This window comes from Battus philenor, unplaced genomic scaffold (assembly GCF_028537555.1).
Source record: "Battus philenor isolate CCGP_79_NKW_IND1 unplaced genomic scaffold, ilBatPhil1.0.hap1 SCAF_26, whole genome shotgun sequence".
NCBI classification, from domain to species: Eukaryota; Metazoa; Arthropoda; class Insecta; order Lepidoptera; family Papilionidae; genus Battus; species Battus philenor.
The window spans coordinates 7,369,527-7,391,477 of NW_027181689.1; the positions used below are offsets into that span (position 1 = coordinate 7,369,527).

Consider the following 21,951-nt stretch of genomic DNA (forward strand, 5'->3'; position numbering starts at 1 on the left):
TTATTATCTACCCTACCTAATGATGTAGGTATAGATTGATATACATACACTAAAGCCTGTAGACGTTAATATAAACTGCAACTTATTAACTAATACACGTTATAAATATTAAAATGTAAATTTTCCGTCTAATGATCGCCATTTTCCTGCCAGCGAAGGACGGCCTGACAGACGGACATTTCGAATGCGTTTGACTATTGTCAAGTTGCGTATGGAATATCTAATTGTGATGAATTATTGCAATAATGGACGATAGGTGTAAACCGATTAATTATAATTCATACCGCTAGCAGTTTAAACAATGACTTTATTGCTAGTACCTTGAGCTATCCAATGGTGGTAATTACTAATTATTAGTTGACATATTAAAAATGGGACTTGAATATTGCGAGGTTATTCTACAAAAACATTAATATATACATAGTTCAATAAATTCAACTATAAATTCGACATTGACGAAAAAAATATCATTTCTTTTCAAACTATATCTTTAAGTACTAAAATATTTAAAATTAATATGAAGCTTTCTTTAAAATTTTACTACTTCTCGCCACAAATATGTAAAGATTTCTTTCATTGTCATAGAACAATATTTATCAATGTTAACTGTACATTTTTTTTGGACTACCGAAATGTATTCAAAAAATAACAAAAAAATTATTCTTTTTTTATTTTAAATTGTCATTTGTTCATGACATAGAATATATTTTTAAAAATAGAACAGCGATATCAAAAAAAATGCACCTGCCAGCATAATTTGGTCTCTTATTAGCAGGTCACAAATTTGACTTGTTCGCGTATGTTTATAGGCGGGCGTTCGTGTTTGTCATTTGAATATTCAAATGCGGCGCTAATCTGTTTTATCGACGACTTTACGGCCTATAATGATCACCTGTAGAATAAGCAGGAGTTATTCGCTCGGTTCAGACGACAGAGTTTAAAATTTATGTCATACATACGCCCGTTTTCTATCTTCCTATGTTTTGCTTTACTAAACTATTTTTTATCTGTATCATAATAACCATACATGACATTAAATATAAATTTATAATAAAGATGGTATATTTGTGTTTATTTTATTTTATCAATAACAAGGAAATGTATAAAATTTGATTATTATTATAAATATTACTAGTTTTCCACTATGCTGCCTTTAGTAATTAGTGTAATTTCTACTGTGTAATGTACTAGTGTAATTTCATAAAATCCATTCTAAATAATCTCCAAGGTGACAATAAAAATGAGTTCAAAGTAACTTTTAATAATGAAAATCAATATTTTTGCCCCTCTCGTGGATGGAAATTCGTAAAATTCTTTCTTATGGCTCCACAATTGTCGTGACAAACCACTCTACTAATTTCTCTCGCCGAGTAAATTACATTGAAATACCCTTGACTTGTGTGCTTTTTTCTTCGTAAATGACGTGAAAGTTTGTGGTGCACTATGTTACATGTGATGGTTTTTATTGGATCGATCTGGATGGACCTGATCGAACGAACACTCTTCACTTTTCAGCACAATAAGTACATTAAAGCTTACTAAATAAACATAACATATTTGACGATTTACAGTTTGCCGTGTCTTAATGTATAATAAAGATTTAAATTTATAAATAATTTCATCGAAGATAATTTAAATTTAACTAGTGCGCTATCGAAGCGGTTACTAGTAAACTATCTTTCAACAATGCGAGCATAGCATGTACGGTGAGCGTAATCGAGTGCTTTCCATATATAATCGAGACATCGAATTGTTCAGCCCGCTATCGATTCCGAGCGGTCGACATAATTAAATTAGATCAAGTTAGCCGCGTGGGTGTAAACTGTGTAACATGTCTTATCTGTTTTCTATACGAATTAATTTAAAATCGGCGAGTTTCTGTCAATAATTTATTAGTTGCTAGAGGCGATAGATCTTTTTTATTAACTCCCAACAAAACGTTAACGATCCATTCGCTATAGTAAGCGTGTAGGCAATAATTAGTTCGCTTATACCGAAATAGTAAAAATTTATTAATTTTAAATTGTTACCTGTTATTTCTGACTGGTTTAGACTTTTAGGGAATTCATTGATATATGACTTATTGCTTGCTCAGTATACTATATCATTATTGCTTCAAATTTACATTCAAATTCAAAAATTATTTATTCAGCCTAAAATGGATTATATTTCTTATTGACGTCAACACGAATCTCCCGCCTGTTCGGATGATAAATCAGACCCGCGAATGAAAATCAGCAGGAATAAATATTTTTTTTTAAATACATGCATTTACACAATTAAAAATGTAATAGTCTGGACAAGAACATAACATTCCCAAGGTTTGCTGTGCTTTGCTTTGCTTTGTTTGCTTCTGTGAAAAGACGAGGTGTCATATTGTCTTTAAAATGGTTCAGTAGCGTAAGTTTAAAAATGTTTTAGATTATTTTCTTTGGTAAAGGAAGTTATAACGGCCATTTTATTTATTTTGTTTTATGGTTTACATAAGGAGCGACCACAGATATCAAGTTTACACGGACAGCTAACATCGAACCATATCAAAGGGCGTCGTTCATTATCCTCCACACGTATGAGCCTCAAGTAAATCCATCAATGCGTTAACAGTCGCCTTAAATGTAAAACTGGCCTTTTTCGCGGCAGCCTTGCGAGGAACAATATCCAATAATAACAATAAAACAGTCACAATTACATGCGCCGCCGCATTATTAATATTGATCGGGGACCAACATGGCGGACTCAAGATGGCGGCGGTACACGAAGGACGACGGAAGTGGCTTAACTGTTGTGATTGGTTATTGAAATTTTCATAAATATATTGTTAACTCATACAACGATATATTCTCACGATTAATTCACTTCAAGTGTTAATATTACTGAACATTTATGTACAGTACTGAAGTAGATATATATAATACACTCTGGCACATATACATAGGTTACAATCTATGTTATATTACATACACAAGTTATTGTAGACTTTACTATTCGCGTTATTAAAATTGTGTTTCATAGTTTTTTAATTCTCGCTCCTTGACTAAATAAATGACAAAATCGAGTTATATTTATTTATTATTATATTTTAAACCAATATATTCTCACTATAATACTAACATGCACATAATATAACAACAAACTAAATTGTTACTTGATGTAACTATTATGAATTTTATTTTTATGTCGTTTGAAAAAGTACATGTTTATTGTCTAACTTTATGGTCACCATATATCATTTTTGTTAATTATTAAGACGATTTACCAATAAATATATAACCGAATACGACCTGTGTGGTGGATTATTACTCGCACGTTCTGACTTTACCAAAAGCGGTAACAGTTATATTAAATTAATCACAAACATAATAAAATTAATATCTTTAAGTCCAAATTTGTTATAGAGCAATGAACACATAATTATTCGTGCTTTTACGTCCTTTTTAAAGTATGTAAACCCTAATCAGCGGTATTGACTTTCCTTTGTTTTAATTGTATCTCCTTTAGAATATAATTAACATTGATTAAAGGTACTTGGGAAGATATTCATCTTGCACTGTGGGTGTGGGCGCTGCACTATGCTATTTGCCAGATTAGTTTCTCAGCGATGCTAATACAACAACATTCTCGTTTTAAATAATTTACTAAAACAATATTATATTTTTTATTCGTAATTAACTAATGCACTAAAAACGCGATGGACTGCGACTATGAGGGGCAGTCTATTGCGTTGGTCCAATCAGGTCTGAACTACAGTAACAGAGTCAAGATAACAATCCTAAGTAGTGAAGAAGGAGGAATCAAATCAGGGAATAAAATAGCCCAAATGCGGAATTATACTACTTAACACTTTTCAAAAACGATCCTCAATAAATCTCTAGATTATTTTCGGTACCAAAAATTCAGATTTCACAAACATTTTACAACCAAATTAAAATCATTTACGGGAACTACTTGCGTAAGTCATAAGAGCTTCATATGACAGAATCTTAATCTGATCGCAGAAATCACCAAAAATAATTAATTTATTCATGTTATTATTATCCACCTAAGAGCATTAATAGTGACCACTTATGAAGAATACTATACGTTTAATCGCCTAGTTCAACTTAAAGCTACGGGGGTTACACACGCGCCTTTATCTGAAGAGAGCCTACAATAAACTCGAAAAAGTTTTTTCATATAGTGCATCTCTAGAAATATTATATAAAATTGTAAGACGTAATCTCTCAACTAGGCTAGCCATGAACGTTTGTCTTAAATATGCCAGCTCATTGCGTGTATTACATAATAAAATATGGATTAGTAATAACTAAAATTATCGAAACAAAAAAGTTGCAAAAACGATTAGATTGCTATCATATTACGTCTGCAAACGCTCGCAATGTACCGCGAGCTCTCACCTACAATGTACAGCTTTAACAAAGGAATAACTCAAAAAGTATCCAATTGCCAAATCCTTTTATATCTGTTTATTCACGTCAGCCAAACTCTACATAAAGGTGTTAACAAACTATTGCGAATTGGATACAATTGAGAATATTTAACTTTTTTTATTGTTTGTACATGTTTATACAGGATGATTGGTTAGAGGTGTACACGCTTAATGGGGTGAATGTGTAGCTCATTTGCAGTTAATTAATATATAGTAGACTACCATGTCCAAAAATTAATAAATTCATAATATTATAATGATATAGTCAAAAAGCGTTTTCTAAATTCGAATTGCAACATATTAAAATAAATTATAGTTTACTATATGTTACTACAGACTTTGAACTACCAGATATTATAGGCCTGTCGCATTACAAAAGAAAAAAAAATAATCGTAACACATCGACTGATCACTTAAGCAGGGTGATTGGAAATAGGTGAAAAAGCTGTAAACCTTTTTACTGATAAATGATTTGTATATACCCAAAAATATTTTACCTGCAACCAATCATTCTGTACATCTCTTAAAAGTTTTATAAGTTTTAATTAATAGTAACAAATATTTTAAATGTATATCGGTCAACAAATATTTTTTTTTAAACCTACTAGGGTTCGAAGGTCTTGCAAATAAACATTAAAATGTGTTGCTTATATATAAATTCATTATTATAAAAAATTATGCTCTTATACAATGAAGCAGAGCAAGAATTTGTAAGTTACGTATAGTAAACGCATTAGTGTGAATCACCTTTATGAGTTAATTACGAACAGTTGACCTTTGCCTCTTACATAACAAAAAAAAAATTGTTTCTAATGCTTCATTAAAAGTTTGATTATTAAACAATACGCTCTCTATTACAGTTTCGTTAGCAAACAACAATAGCGTGTTTTCATTGAGCCGCATTCTTTAGATTTATCGAACCAAGGCTAGAATTAGGTGGTTTGAACATTCCGAAAGTGTCTTATGTTTATTAAAGTTTACGCTTGTTTTGTAAACAACTACTTTTGATTAGAATTATATAAATGAATTAATAAGATTTAATTTTTTCTTGTGCTATTTCCTTCTTCCGTAGGTGTCACAAAATTAATTTTGACAAGTATACTGAACTTAATTTTAAGCTGACGATTTTAAACGATTGTGTTAATGTTATATATTTAAGCTATTTTGACTTTGAGTTACTATAAGAATGCAACATGTATTAGGAGTGATGATTTACGGCATCAAAACGTGGTCTGTCTTTTTGGTCGCATAAGCAAGTCCACAACCGATTAATGAGCAATGAAGAGAGCTACTCTCGGGATTTCTCTTTGAGAAAGAATCAGAAATAGGGAGATCCGTAGAAGAACGAAGTTAATCCACGGAGACCAGTGGGTAGACAAGTGGTAGCCTTAAAGTTCTGAAGTGAAAACCACGGACTGTCAGGCGCTGCGTGGGACCTCCAGTTACAAAGTGGACATATGACCTTGTGAAAGTCGCCTGGAGGCTGTGAATGCTGGCCACTTCCTACTGGTTCTGGAAATTTATATCAAAGGCTTATATGTTCAGAAATGGAGGGGTTACGATTGAAACTATGATAGAAATGAGTGCGCATGATAAAATGGAACAGTATTAATAAAAATATACGATGACATAATAAAAATAACGACATAAAAACCAAATTTTAAACATTGACATTTAAATGTGGATTGCACAAGTACAAAAAATGCATACTAAGTATTGTTTCTAAGAAAATAAGATCAAATTAATACACGTAGCATTAACGGCGTCTCTCGTCGATGTCGACATGCGAGTGGTTGCAGTGACATCTGTTGACGGAATTTATCTATATGTCGATCGACAAAATTTCGAGGCTGCTCTAATTTGAAATAATTAATTGGACAATTTAAATTAAATCATACAATCTCTATTTAACCAAGGCTAGTAAGGTTAGGGAGTATGGAAATGTTTTTAAATATGAATGTGTTTTATTCTTTCTTATATTTTGTAATTAATAGAATAGTGTCTTATAAGAGACCAGATAGCTGCCTATGTGGTTTTTGGCAAACTCACCACCACAAAACCGAATTAACCCCTATATTCTCATTCTAATTCAGTAACAAAAAACTTCATCAAATTAATAATTCTTTTGTGGACAACTCTATACTCGTAGTTTTACAATACACTTCCATATAATGTCTTTGAATTATCAAGTAATAAATTTAAGAATCGTAGTCATAATCTTGTAAATATAATGGCATAAGCGACTATTAAGTAATAATAACGCTTAGAAGCAGGAGTAGCCCAGTAATGGAGCACTGAGATTTGCGATTGTAGGTCACGGGTTCGTTTCCCTGGATACATTCGTATATAATTCGCACTTACATTGATTTATTAGGATTGCCACTGCTCACAAATTAATTTGCAGCGTCCTCTATGTACCACAACACTGAACTGCAACCCGCCTACCAATCGTGGAGATATTGGTAAATACCCCCATAGATATCTTGGGGGAGGCCTATCCCTTGGAGTGCTAACGACGAGACGAAGCTTAGAAACAATTGCTCTACTACTGCTTTAAAGGAGTTGTGAAAGTGTCTACAAAAAAATTGTCTGAATTTGTTGTGAACTGTTTTCAGGTAGGAGCGTAATTTTAAGTTGAATGATGCTATTATAAGAGTGCTCAAATCTCGGGCATTTTTCTCAAGACATACATCAGGTCAATGTAAATGATCCCATGTGGATAATAAAATCGCATAAATTATTATTAAATTTATATGATACTGTACCGTAAACGGTAATTTATATTAGCATCTAATATAGATACAAATGTTTCGCAAGATCAGTCACGAGTACTCGTTGTCTGCCACTTATGTTACGCGAGCTGTTATGATAAACCACTGCCTACACCGAATCACATTAAGCGTTGTCGAAAGGTTTTAGAGATCCGCACATATTTCGTAAATTGCGACATTAAAAAATAATATAACCAAAATCAAAATTAAGTCTAATAAACTCCGCGTATTATATTTCAAAGACAATAAAACAATGACGAACTAATCAATTGGTTGCGGTACAATCATATAACATCAACATAGTGTGTCAATGGATTTCTTACAGTAAATTAAAAAAAAATTAAGTGCGAGACTTACGAAAGACATGGTAATCTCTTAAACCTTTTGACCTAATGCCTCCACTACAGACATACGTTAACGTAGTTGTTGAACGTGTTCAATGTAAAAATAAATAAATAATAGTTTTCTGATCACCTTTTGTACAATATCTGACATTATTTGTTTTTAATCAAAAAAATAAACTTTACGGAACCCGACTAAAACAGTTCGTTTCGCACTTATTCACATTTTTAATTCTCTACATCGCGCAGATCATTCAAGTGTAATGTCAAAATAGAATTCATAACCGGATACAGGCGTTGATATAATTACCTCAACTTAAAATAACAGTATAAAGGTCAACGAATAACAAATTATAATTAAAAGAGATAACGTACAAATCTATAACAGGATGGATTGACTGAATATGTAGTTACTTTAGCTTAGACCGATTTAAAATGAAAAAAAAAACACAATTATAGTTCATTCCTCTGATTGCGGATACGCGTCCGGCTATATTCGAGTTTATTTTACTTTCATACGTCATTATATTTCTTTTGTATAGAATACACATTTGTTGTGTTATCTAAAGGATCTCGTTCTAGAATAGAGATTCTGATAAAGAAGGATTCACTGTTTTGTTTATGTAAAGTGTTAACGATGATCGTGCAGCCCCCATGCCCATACTTACAAAGAAATAAAGAAGTACGAGAGAAAATTTTAAAAAATTGTTAAAGATGAGGTAATGGCCTTTCAGATAATGAATGGAAAGTTGTTCATATTATCCAAAATATTTTCTTGAATTATATTATTTTTTCATAAATTCGCTGCTTACGTTATTAAACAACCTCTTGATTATCAGACAGTAAATATTTTACAACTCAGCCATTAAAAGCACGGTTTAAGCTTTAATTGGTTAATGGGAAATCTTTATGTTTTCGATTTTCAAATCTAAAGTAATTACATCTGACGACAAAGTCGCTCAGGCACGCATTTTACTTGTTTTTATTAAGCCATCAAATTTGAATGTAATCCTTAAAATTACTTCCTTGGAGTTTTGTATTAAATTGTAATAATACGTAATTCAAAACATCGCCAGTTCAAGACTTAAAGCTTTACGTCCATAACACGACATTCTCGATAACGAGGCTCGAGCAGAACCACCGAGCGAGCGAGCCGAAGGCCGAATCATTGTATTAGATTATAATAAGTAATTGTACACTAAAAACATGCCACCAATTTCGACATGAATACACGTTATTTTTTCCACGTCGAGCCGCTCTAAGCATTCTCGTATTCTCGAAAATAGATCTTATATGTTGAACATAATTAATCTCATACAGATTTGATCGATGCGTGTTACACGGCGAGGTAGTTTTTTAGTCCGTTTTTAAATTGCCGTATTGCGTCAATTCGTCTAGAAAACCGACTGCTTTTTTTGCCGACAATCGCTTTACGCCAAATTCGCATGTTTGTTCGTTTTTTTTTACGGCACCAAATGCCGTGTCTGCGAAGTTTTAACGTCAATTTCGTTATAAAAGTAATCTCGGCCATAATGATACATTATTACATCTTGTGTTGTAGAAATTGGACTAGATATGTTATTTACGCGTATAAATTAAAGTTCAGTTATGTAATTTTAGATTAAATATATCAATTATTAATGATTTAAGACGTTCTCTTTTTGTTTCAGATGGTGAATTTGGCTGATTTAGAAGACTGATAGCTATTATATCAAAGCCAATTAGAATGTACTCATGAAGAGAATCCTACGGTGAGTATATTCGACGTTATCAAATACTGCAACGTACGGCGATCGATACAAATTCATTATTTTCAAACAACGGAGAGAAAATTTAAAAACGAATTCAAAAACATTCCACAGTATTCAGCTAATCTCATTGTCAACAAAAGACTATTGTTACCTCCCGATACATTGTTTCAATTTAAATTGAACGAAAATGAATCACTGTTATGATTGGACACTAAAATGTGTTGAATTAAGTTTGATTGTTTGTATAAAACTAAAGTTAGGCGTATTGTTTTCGCAGGACGGGCTCGTTTCAGGTTGTGGTCCTCGAAAGAGTCCAAATACTGCAATGACTACTGCGATGGCAGCTCACCAAGATTCTATACACGAGAGGCTTCAGCCGGCGTCGGAAGAGCCTTTGTACCTTCACCATGGAGCGGCATCGTGGGCAACAGAGGCATCGGATAACCAGGAAGATCATAGTACGGATATGTCACCATATTATAACATGCCTAAGAGGAACAAGCGAAAGAATTTCAAGCCCAGATGTGCTCCCAATGCTACAACCTTCTCAGATGACTCTAACGGTGAAAACTGTAATGCTGAAAGCCCCGTTAATGGGAATGACAGAACAACACCGGATCAAATGAACGAGGATGAAACGGAAGACGGAGGCTTCGGGAAAATTGGAGTTAAAAATTTCAGTTTACTCAAAGGAGGCGCAGTCGATCTCAGTAGGAGGTTAAGTACTGATTCAAACGAGAATATAGATTCAAATTATCAAAATAGTATAATCGATGACAAAAAAGTTGATTCATTTCAACGCTCTTATATACATAGTCTACAAATTAATCAAGAAGCAGAAAGGGACCGGACCATGTTAAACTTTAGTAATTTACAAAACAAAACCTTTTGTGCCAAAAATCCTTTTGCTATATCGCAGTTAATCAAAACTAACTCGCCTCCAAGAAGAAGGGAATCTGATTCCGACGAGGATAATAAGGAACAAGACATAGACGCCAACGAGAGGTTGGTTGATGACCAGGAACAAATGGAAGCTGGGGAAGCGCAACAAAATGGAGACGTTTCTAGTACTGCGAACAGAATCTTAAGAGATTACGCCATGAATACAATGAAGGAGCTTCTTGGAATATACGGTTTATCTTCGAATGAAGTAGCGGATGCTATTAGCGGGCAAATACGCGCTTTAGAAGCGCTACAAGGTGAGCCCGGTTTCTTTTTGTATATATTTACTAAAGAGTCAATTAGATATTATAAAAACTTTTTTTAACAGGTAAACCTATAACACAACTGCCTTTGGGTTTAAAGCGTAGACACGATTCTGGAGATGGTATTGACAGAACTTTAAGAAGGTCCTCGTCCGCGACTGAAGATGAAGGGTCTACGAATATTACTCCGCCAAAAACACCTGACAATGATATAGAAGCACAGAGGTAACTTTAGATGCGATTTAAAATAATTACGTCGAATAAACTCACTAATAACATAAGTAATTGTTTAAAATTATACTAAGTTTTTGCTGATGTTACCTAAAACAATTGATATTTATACAATAAGAAAAAATAAGTTCTCGATGTATTAATAAAACTAGAATTACTGTTGGTATTTTAATTTTGAGTTAGATTTAAATGAAAGTAATAGCAATAATTCAAGCCAGCTAAGAGCAGTGGTAGAAAAAAGTTAGTAAAATTTGAACACCGGTAGCCCAGCATTAGAGGACTGTGACTTATGATCGGAGGTCGCTAGTTCGAATCCCGGGATACCGTCTTACATAATTTACACTTTATCTATTAACTATATGGAATTATCACTGCCCATAAACAAGTTTTTAAAGGATAGCATAGTATAGGATACCATAATACCACACTGCAATCGGTAGCCTGCCTACCAAGCGTGGTAGTTATGGTATATCGCCCCATAGATATCTTTGAGTGTCGTCTATGCCTTGAAGTGAGCTTCTTTGTGGTGAAACCTCGTCGATAACAGTAATTGATCATTTTTACGTAAACTTAAATTACTTATTTCTAATGTTCATTATTTAAAATTTCACAGGCAAAGAGCATTACAAATAATCAACCAACAATCTATGAGGTTGTTTGGTAGATCACAATGTCAAGAAGACGATGGTAGCGGTTCAGATGATGGTGACCAGACCCTCGATCTTAGTGTTTCGAGAGATACAGATGGACAGGTAAAATAATTGTAAACTTCCCAAACATACGTATAGTAATTTTGAAAATTACATCTGAGTAATAATTACAAGTATTTACACTTTAACAAGTGTCAAAAGAATCATAATACCTACACTTTTGGGTCTAATATTGGAAAAGACGATAAATTTCTTGATAATCGATAAACAAGTCAGGGTTTATTCATTAATAGTTGAATAAATACGTAATTTTATACAGGAACAGTCCACAACTTCTAGCACCGGCAACAGCGTGTCGGAATTTGAACAGCAAAACTTACTGATGAGAAAAAATTTGGAAGACTTGGCTAACTTGCAAATGCAGGTGGGTTGTTATCTTTACTAATTAAAGTAACGGATTTGTTTACGTTATTGTATTTACAGTGGCAGTTGCCATGGCTATACGGCCCGTAGAACTGACAGCCGTTATGGCCTTAAGGTTCTGGATTGGAGACTACAGTAATCGCTAAGTATATCTTCGAAGACCGTGGATACTGGACGCCTCCTACCGGTTCTAATGGACATCTCTTGAAGAGGTCTAAGTTCAATACTGTACGCCATACTACAGAAATGATGACGATAGTGATTGCAAAAAAAGATATTTCTTTTACATACTCATATTTCTTAGGCCATTCAAAGTTTGCACGAAAATTATAGAACGTTCAGTTTAAAAAAAAAAACGTTAGTTGAAATTTAATTTTCAATAAATTTGTTGATGGATTTGTTGTACGACTGAAGGTTTGTTTTATTTGTCGTTTTGCATATAATCAGAAATCAAATGTACGGACGCGTTTTTAAAATTGAAGTGTTAACTTAATATAAAAAGCATAAGTATCCAGAAATTCCTCAGATGTGAATGGGTTCGAATAACTACGAAAGCAGTACTCTTTATATATAAGTATTTATATAATAAAAAAATACCTTACCAAATAAGATTACCAGACCTATGTTTATGATTGATACAGATAAGATACATACTATATACTTAATATAAATAACATTTATAATTAAATTTAACTTTACAGGGCTTTTTTCAAAAGCAATCCATGATGGACGCTGATGATTCTCAGGAAAGAAAATTACAGGCCAGCGGTAAGTGTTAAACATAGTCAAAATAAATTATATCAATATGTTATATAAAATACTAGATGGCCCCGTTCGCACATTTTATACCCTCCCTTCTACAACTTAAAGGATTTTGTAAAACCTGTCTATAGCTGACCTCTGTTCGATAAAAGGTATATTTCGATTAAATTTTAAATCTCTATGCCTTACAGTTTTAGTGATGTCATGATGAGTCAGTACATAGGTAGACATCTCTTAGATTTCTTAGACTTCTTAGATTACATGCATCGACAATTCATGTTTTTATGGTTACCCTTAAAAACCATAGTGAAACATCTAAACAGTGTTACTAACATTGATTTCGAAGTGTCGCAAATGTATGTGGGTAGTTTCACGGCATCGCTAGCACATTTCAGTTGCTTCGCTAAATGCGACATTTCTCAGCGTCTGCCTAATTAGGTGCACTTAGTATGTAACAGATGCACGCGCCTTGAAACTTCTGTACGTAATACTGGATGTTGTCTTAGAATTCAGAATGTGTCGGTGTTAATTCGTATGTCCTTTGTGAAACACGTATAAGCAATATGCAATAGTATATTGGCCTATCGTCCCTTATGTTTATTTTATATATATTTTATATCTTTATATCTTTAAAGTATCCAGATAATAATTTTATGCATAGTGATTTTGTTTTATTACGGCTCATCTCAGCAGATTCCATTGCGACATCTATTTTGCTAGACAAACATTAAAATCTAGATACTACTTTTGTTTCTTCCCATTCCCTATTACGATTGTCTATAAGAAATTTCCTCCAACGATAAGGCTGGCAATTGTACTTTTTATGTTTATTATCCCTCTATGTTTATCTTTCTGATATTGACTGTATAATCACCATAATCATCATCCTGTCAGCAGACAGATGTCCACTGTAAGTTCTTGGCCTCCTGCACAGATTGTCACAATGAAAATCTGTCCAAATAACAATATTATAAAATACTCTTTTCTTATTTGAGATTTTGGATCTCTGTTTGCATTTACAGCATCACAAAGTTATTGACAGACCCCTGAAGGTACAAAACCAAGACCACTCAACGGTGAATTAGTTGAAGCCTGCCTACCTGACCTAGTTGAAGGCCTCTCTTAGTGGCCTCGACGCAGGTTTACATTTTCTATTTCACCATATAGATCTCCAAGTCGAATAGGTATTTCTATCGTAGGAGATCTTATGTTGAAAATATACTTTACCTCCCCCATAGATCACTTATAGGAACGATTGGAAGCGACTTGCAGCCAGGAGTCGAATATACAGTAAGTCGTGGAAGCGGGTCTCCCAAAACCCGCTATCTGAATATCTCATCTTTAAGTAGTCATGTAAAGGGTAATAATAAAATGGACCTTGGCTTGTCAGTGAATTCGCGATAAGCATTATGATTTTAGTATTTCGGATAGGATTAAATCTCGCTTAATACTTACGACTTACTGTTGTCGGTCTTAAACTGTTGACGTTCGATATTGTTTTACAATAGGCATTGGTCGACACTTAATAGGGTTTGTTTTATGTAATTTTCTTACATAAATAGAGTCAACAGCTCCACTCAAGACGTGGAAAAGTGTCATTGTTCATTGTATCTTCAAACTCTCATAAACTATTCTCTCAATATAATAAAGTAAATAAGTAGAAAACACTTGTACGATGAAATGATCACTTAATGAAATATAAATAAACAACCAGTTAGGCCGTAAAAAGAATAATTAACATTTTTTTTATTTCCTTCAAAAAAATTTAAAGAAAAATAAAACTACGCGCCATGTTTACCCTGTCAACGGTAACTAGCTGTTAGAATAATGAGGCGCGTTCAATTTAAACAATCATTTAAATAACGACCGCAGACTAAAAATGTTTCACCAAAAACGCGTGCATTTTTTACATGTCTCCGTGAAAAATGACATGCCACTAATTTATGCTGTGATCGGCCATTTGGGATGTTTCCGTCTTAATTATCGATTCCACACAAATATTTAGACTGTTGTTCATTGAACTTTCAGCGAAAGACACTTGAGAGTGTCGTGAGAGTTTTGACATAAGCCATTGAACATTATGCCGCTATAAAACACACTTCTTATTTGTTCTTAATCAATGATGTGGAAACGACCGACGTCCGTTCGGGCCGCTTCATCATAAAAATATACGTGAATTTACTCTCAACGATTCATTACATGAAAAGATATCGTAAAATAATAAATAGCTGTTAAATTTGTTTGTATGGTGCCATAAATGTTGATTTAACGACTTTTTACAAAGCAAGAGAATACAAAAAATTTAATAGAAAATATGTCATCGTCTGTGGTTGGTTCCTTTGGTATGCTTGCCACATTTTGTAAATTACATAACATGTCTTCTATACAAATCTATGTACGATAACTTAGAGAGATGGATACCAATATCAATCTATTTCTTTTTCTGAAAAGAACCCTGTGGCTCAACATAGGAACACTCATCATTATTAGTCCTGCTGAATATGGGCCTCCTTCATAGATTTATAAATAACCCGTTTGGAAGCAGCCTGCACCCAGAGTCTTTAAAATCTTAACAAGACCGTTTGTCCACCTTGTGGAAGAACAATAAAATTCAGAACCTTAAAATCTCATCGGCTATCATTTTTCTGTCTGCCTACTGTTACTTCAACTTGCCGATTCATTAAGCTATGCCGGTTACCTTCGATCATTTGTTTTTATAGGAAGATTTCGTTAAAACTTTATTTTAGTTTTAGTAAATTGGAGCTTTTCACTATATAGATTTAAAATGATAAACATGTATGAATAAATCAGTAAATAAATCATCCAGGTGTAAAGAAATCTAAACAAATCATCGTCTCGCGTAACACTAGTCTCAAAATATGTTCGTATCATCCGGCCGGTTCATTAAATTCGGTCGGGCTTGAGGTAACGCTGTTTCCTGAGCGGGCCCCCAGCGGTAATTGTAAAAACCTCGGCAGCTCTAATCCACTTCAATAGAAGCAAATTCACTCAATTGAGCTCTGTTGAGCGTTGGGAGAGGTCCCGCTCGTTAATGCCCCGTACGTACTCCAATGATACCGTAATGTATGTATGTGTAGGTAGGGAATTGTGCGTAATTTAATCTACACAGATTCATATGTATCGTGTTCTGAGCGAATATTTTACTTGTTTGAATGTACGACACATGGTTCTCTACATTACGAATTCATACGTCACGTCAATAAGATTAGATGAGCTGTTTTTAATCATTAATTATAACAAAAGAACTGATTGATTTTATTCAGACTAATTTTTTCTCCAAGCTTCTAAACAAAATCTTAGAATTAAGATATTCATTTTCGACATCTTTGTCAAAGGCCTCTAAACCTTTGCTTTCTTTTTTATTTAATGATATCCTGTGCCATTTTTATTCTTCTATTACTTTTAATTTTCTGTCCATCTTTGATTTTATCCTTTTTGTTTTTTTTTCTATTTTGTATAATAAATAAATAAGCTATAACCACTCGGTTTCATTAACCAGCTGTATCCAATGGCTAGATTTCTTCTCTTAATGTACTCTATCTCTTAACCACCTGATAACCCCGTCTCCTGTCACGCCTCAGTTAAGAATTTTGGCTTCTCTCTCTTTAAAATACTTAAATTAAATTATGTATAAATTATAATAATGTTCGGAGAGAAAGTGAATATTCACGGACAAAGTTGTAGAGATAACTTACCGATTTAAGATCTTTGCTAGTTTGACTTACAATATAAATAGTATCTCGTCCAATATTTCTGGTAAAATCGCTGATCAGTGATGACAATGGCTTCCGTAGACACATACCAGACCTAAATTGGTTCGTAGAATTGCTGACGGGCGATGGGGACCGCGTGCTGGGGATCAGCGGGGATAAATAGGCAAATAGCGTTTCCCATTTACTGTATAATAGAGCAGCTTCAGCGCGTCCGTCCGGTGGGCGACGATTTATTCTTGATTGCCGTGTGAGTGCTCCCGTTACGACACGCTTCTATTGAGCCGATCTGTTGCGTTGTTAATAAAGGACTTTTCTGATTTTTTTTTAAATAACACATTTTGATCAAAGTATCAAGTTTTTTCTGTATTTATTGGTTTTCTAATGTTGTTAATGTTAGATCTCCTCACAGACGATCTTTCAGATGTTCGGTCCTTGGATTTCTTCACAATACTTTACTTTACCACTTGTAAGCAGTGACGTTACTATATAATTCGAGAAAAAAGCAGAGATTCGCGATACTAAATCGAAAGTAACATCTCTTAACCACTAAGCTATAATCAAAGTCCTATAAACTGTGATAAATATACATCTGTGATGCAAACAACTAAATAACTTGAGCTATAATAAAATAAGAATAGACAGTGATACATTAGATATAGGTCTATAGACTGATAGTTGAGGAGAGGATGAAAGTCTAAGAAGAGAAGGTAATTTAGAATAAATGAGAATGTTAGAATATGTGATATACGAGTATGTAAGAGGAGTGAATGAACGATTATTTGAAGACTGAAAGAAGTAAAAAAAGGACACATGAAAAATTTATCAAAATGAAAAAGTTTCCTTCCCACAAAATGCTAGAGGTATACGAGAACCTTCCAAAAATAGATCACCAAGCTATAACTGATGTATCTTTTCATTGTTTATTTGTTCTTAAAAATCTTTGAAAATGATAGTTATCAAAATCATCACAAACATATTCAGCGTTGTAAAGATAAATTAATGAATTAAAGAATTGATGAATCCCGTAGATCGCCTACGTGCAACAGACGGACAACAACAAAAACACAACAGGGGAGATTCTAAAGTCATTATAATTCAGAGTATTATACCAACAGACAGTACGAGTTGTAAAGTAAAAGTCATTAGCTCTCTAACAATCGTATTAGCATTTGAAACATCTATGGAGCCGCCTACGGATCATTCGCGTGTTGCTTTCCTAGAAATTAATGCCGAGTCACATGGTATCATGAAATCGTCGAGACAATGAGAAATTAAACTATATTCTTACTGTATCCGCTTGGTGTAATTATTCATTTGTGTACTGTATTGTTTTTACTTTTAAGAAATTTTCTATACGCTAAATTTTAGTATGTAAATAAGACAAGTTTATGGTGGATCTACTTAACCTGAAACAGTCTTAATATTTAACGTATGCTATGCAGTGCTAAGGAAATTAATGTTCTACAATAAGAAAGTGATAATTCATTTGTTAAAGCGAAAGTAAGTCAATGTTATTTTATAGAAAAACAAAATGGGAAAACAGGTTCAAAAATAAAAAAACGTAACAAATGCCTATCTATTCTAGAAGTAGCTCCTTATTCGACATTTATGAGTAATATACGATAGACATATATAAGAAACTGCAAAAAGTACCTGAGGACTTTTATATATTAATAAGACTTACTATTACCTGGGCAACAAATAAACTCAGTGACCATACAACAAAGGTGAATAAATTCGTAAATAATTTGTTTGCGGTGAAAGTATAGCAGCGAAATTACTATAACCCGGTGAAGGATAAAGGCTAGCCAAGCACGAACATCAGCTAATTTGGGGAGAGAGAAACCTGGACGGTAAAGGTGAACGCCAACCCATTGTGAGGAGGCCTATATGAACCTACATAGGTCGTCAACACTAAGCACCGTATCCGACCCATACTCTTTATGGCATACAGTTCATGAAAAATATGTTTAAATTAATAACTTATCAAAACGTACACCGGATACCTGTAAATTAAATCTGTTTATTTAAATAAGATTATTATTACCTATATATATTCTCATCAAATCGGTTAGTTCTCTCGTTTGGTGCTGTCGACCTTATCGGTTTTACAGCTTCGTCGAACTCAGGTCGATGTTGATTCTTTTAAAATTAAATTCACGTTATGTTCGATTTACCTAATTTAGGTATTTGGAAATGACTAATCGAGGTTAAATGAGTCTTAATTTTTCAAATTCCTTTGTTAGGTTGTAGACTCCGTCGACGGGCCACATGTTTATTTAACATGTAATTTCTTAGTTAAACGTCATAATCTTCGCCATAGGATGCCCACTGCTGGACATAAGATTTCCAATAAGACCGGTTAGAAGCGGCCTGCATCCAGCTCCTTCCGACGCCCTTTCCTTTTTTCTGAGTAACGTATATCATTTTTCAAACCTTTACGAGACGGTCAGCGGTCGTAATATTATTGTCAAAGATAAAAATTAAATTACACCAGTCAAAGGAATGAAAGAAAATGATGCATCGATTATTGGATTCGATCATCGATTATCCAACTTCCTACTTATTAATATTCATATGGTAACATCGCCCGTCCTTGTTTAACCTTAGAGGAAAACCATGCCCGTTTCACTTCAACCGGCTTTATTAGTCCGTGCACTCCTAAGGCGATAAAGTTATAATTTATTTAGTAAAAACTGTTAATTATAGTCATTAAAACACGGCTTCTAACATATTTCTGATTATTACATGTTTGTGAATGTATATTCTTAATTTGTATTTTGGGTAACCACATCTATAAGCACAACAGGGTTCTTTAGATATTGAATGCTCTTATAAATCTATGCTCCTTTATCGTTCATTCCTCATATAAATGTGTTTTATTGTTTAATAATATTATAAAGAACAAACTGTTGCTAACTATCTTTCATTGTTGCTTGCCAACCCTCATGTCAGCCGTAGCGAGTATTGGCACATATCCTTATGATGATAAACAAAAAAAATAGGACCCAAGTCCCTGATATCCCCAACATCATATCCTGGTGGGTACAGCAGCCATGGTAACGGCGGCTTTACCCCCCGAGTAGGCAAGCTTAAGTAGTTATGGACAGGCCACATAGCCCACAGAACGGGTGCCACTGGAAGTTTAAAGTTTTGGAGTATATAGACCAGTAGGATGTCCGTCTACGAGGTGGACAGACTTTGTAAAGGTTGTTACAAGACGCTGGATGTAAGCCGCTTTCAACTGGTCTTAAAGGAAGTCTTTGTAGGAAGTTTATGTCCAGCCGTGGACATATTACAGCTGAATGATAATTAAAAAATGGATTTTTAGTGACGACTTTTGCCAAACCATTCAAATCAAAACTTATCTAGTAAAGGACGTTAATATATGTAGTAACAATATCTTTGTGTGTAATAAAACGATGTTTAATTTTATATTACTGTTTACGAGTAATCTTGATACCATATTAGGTGCTTTTCAATCAAGGCTTGATGGAGCAAAATAGTCTTCTATTTGTTCAATTATCCTAGCTTCGTAAAATGTACGGAACGATTCTGTCTATTGAATACATTTTATAATTGCGTTCAATATTTGATATGCTCTCGACGAACGTAACACATGATCCGTATCTTGATATTAATAATGTTGTTGAACTCTTAATTCCGTTGGTGTGAAATCTCTAGATTAATTTTGTTAACAGTATTGCTGTACTAATTTTGTATCTTGTTAAGATAAAATTCCGGGAATTATAGAGTTATTAAAGGTAATCTAAGATTAATAGTTCTTATTACGTAGGTATGTCAAATTACGACGGTATTTTATTGATTCTTCGAAGGAAAGAAAGAAAGAGAGAAAGAGTTTTGCTTTATATTTCTATTAAGGAACTTAATGAAGAGAGGTCAGTAGTCATGAAAATGATCACTAAGAATATAAATATCCGTACGCTTGAATCGGAATGCCAAATTCATATTGAGGGCCTGGCCACGGAGCGTCTGCCCAAGCAACCTAGAGTATCGTGAACAACCAGAATTCCTCCGAAACCTAAAAAAATTGCATCAAATGTTTCGTGAACATAGTGAAATTTGCAACCTGCTAAAAGAAAAGTGCAGAGAAACTGTAGATAGAAGGTTTGATTGCTGGGACACAATCTTATATAGTTCACGCTGTTTATTAATTACATAGGATTGCTACTCCTCATAGACAAGTTTCCGGAGGATGTGCAGCAGCGTCCTATACGTGCTATAATACAATATCGATCGACTGCAAAATGTGGGGATTATGGCGTGTATTCCCATAATCTTAGAGAGGAGAGGTGGCTATGTCTTGCTGTGGTATCTGTGGGCTGAAATGACGATAATAATAGTGCCAAAATGTATGTTCAGTAGAATCTGGTTTCAGATGCCTAAAAACCTATTTCTCTAGGAACTGCTAACATGTTTTGTAAGATTTTATATTTGATTTATGTTTACAAAGGCTTAACGTTTTTTTTTATAGTTTTGATAACAGCGGTGTTCTATCGCGTTGGTGGATGTAAGCATGTGTAGCTCTCCTCTCCATTCTTTCGTTAATTAACCCCTGCCCGGCTCGCATATCCTTGCGAGTGGAACAGAGACGTGAATAGAGTCGACCTTATTCTATCTTCATCAATTATTACAAAAAAGTACAAAATGTTTACTAGAAAGTTGACTAAGCGGTAAATCATATTTTTTTTATAAATGTAGTTAGTGTAAATTTCGTCAATAAAATGGCTTAAATTCTTTATTACTAAACCACAGAAACTCCAGTATAATAATTTACGTTATTGCTATACGTTAAAGTAATTATATGCAATGCACTTCGTTGCTTTTTCTATTACTACGCCTACATATCTCTTCTTTTTTATTTATTTTTACCTTAAACTAACATTGAGTAGCCCTTCTGTAAACAACTGACTAAAAGTCATTCTAGAATGTTCCGATCTTGAAACAAAATAACACTTTAGTCAACAAGTACTCCCTATTACTATTTCCCTATTCCTATTTCATCCAAATTTAACTGTTCGTTTTACTACTTCCTGCCTGTCACGTGATTTCAGTATGACGTTGATTTATAGGCCTTCTTGTATATATGTAGTAGATATCGTGATACTAGAAGTCACTTATATGATACATTAAACGTTTGCAAGAAGTTTCGCTTAAGTTTATTTTTACAATTATTATCAAAATCCTTGAAATGGAATATTTCACTATTGCATTAAACATGCCAGTTCACCTTTTTAATCTACGCGAAGTTCCCGAGCACAAAATAATTCGTTATCTATACTAAGTTATATCGGTATAACAAAAAAAAATTACACCTCCACGGATTTAATGCGCGTATAATTTCTTTGTGGCACCGCGCAGAATGTGAGCAGACGTCATAAAATATGCATTTCTTCGGATGCTCGCGCGCACCACGCACACCAGCAGAAGCTATACACACATGTACAGCTCACGCACATGCCTCTATACGTATACACGCACACCGACACGAAACGTATGCGAACATAAAGCTCGGTTCACACAAGTAAACGGTCACAATAACTCAATCGCAATACATGCGCAACGCTTTTGCATATTCATTTGAGTCTTGCAGTTTGTATCTTTGTATAAAATTATAATGCATTATGTGACCCCGG

General features: G+C 33.8%; 1 protein-coding gene across 1 annotated transcript in view; it reads left to right on the top strand.

Annotated features, from left to right (window-relative positions):
• LOC137925179 (zinc finger protein castor homolog 1-like) overlaps positions 1-21,951 on the top strand; it is a 114,766-nt gene that overhangs the window by 70,837 nt on the left and 21,978 nt on the right. The window contains exons 2-7 of the mRNA XM_068768575.1: positions 9,209-9,289; positions 9,567-10,488; positions 10,560-10,719; positions 11,339-11,477; positions 11,695-11,799; positions 12,500-12,566. Coding sequence (XP_068624676.1) covers positions 9,615-10,488; positions 10,560-10,719; positions 11,339-11,477; positions 11,695-11,799; positions 12,500-12,566 — 1,345 coding nt within the window. The 5' untranslated portion in view covers positions 9,209-9,289; positions 9,567-9,614. The remainder of the gene's footprint in view (positions 1-9,208; positions 9,290-9,566; positions 10,489-10,559; positions 10,720-11,338; positions 11,478-11,694; positions 11,800-12,499; positions 12,567-21,951) is intronic.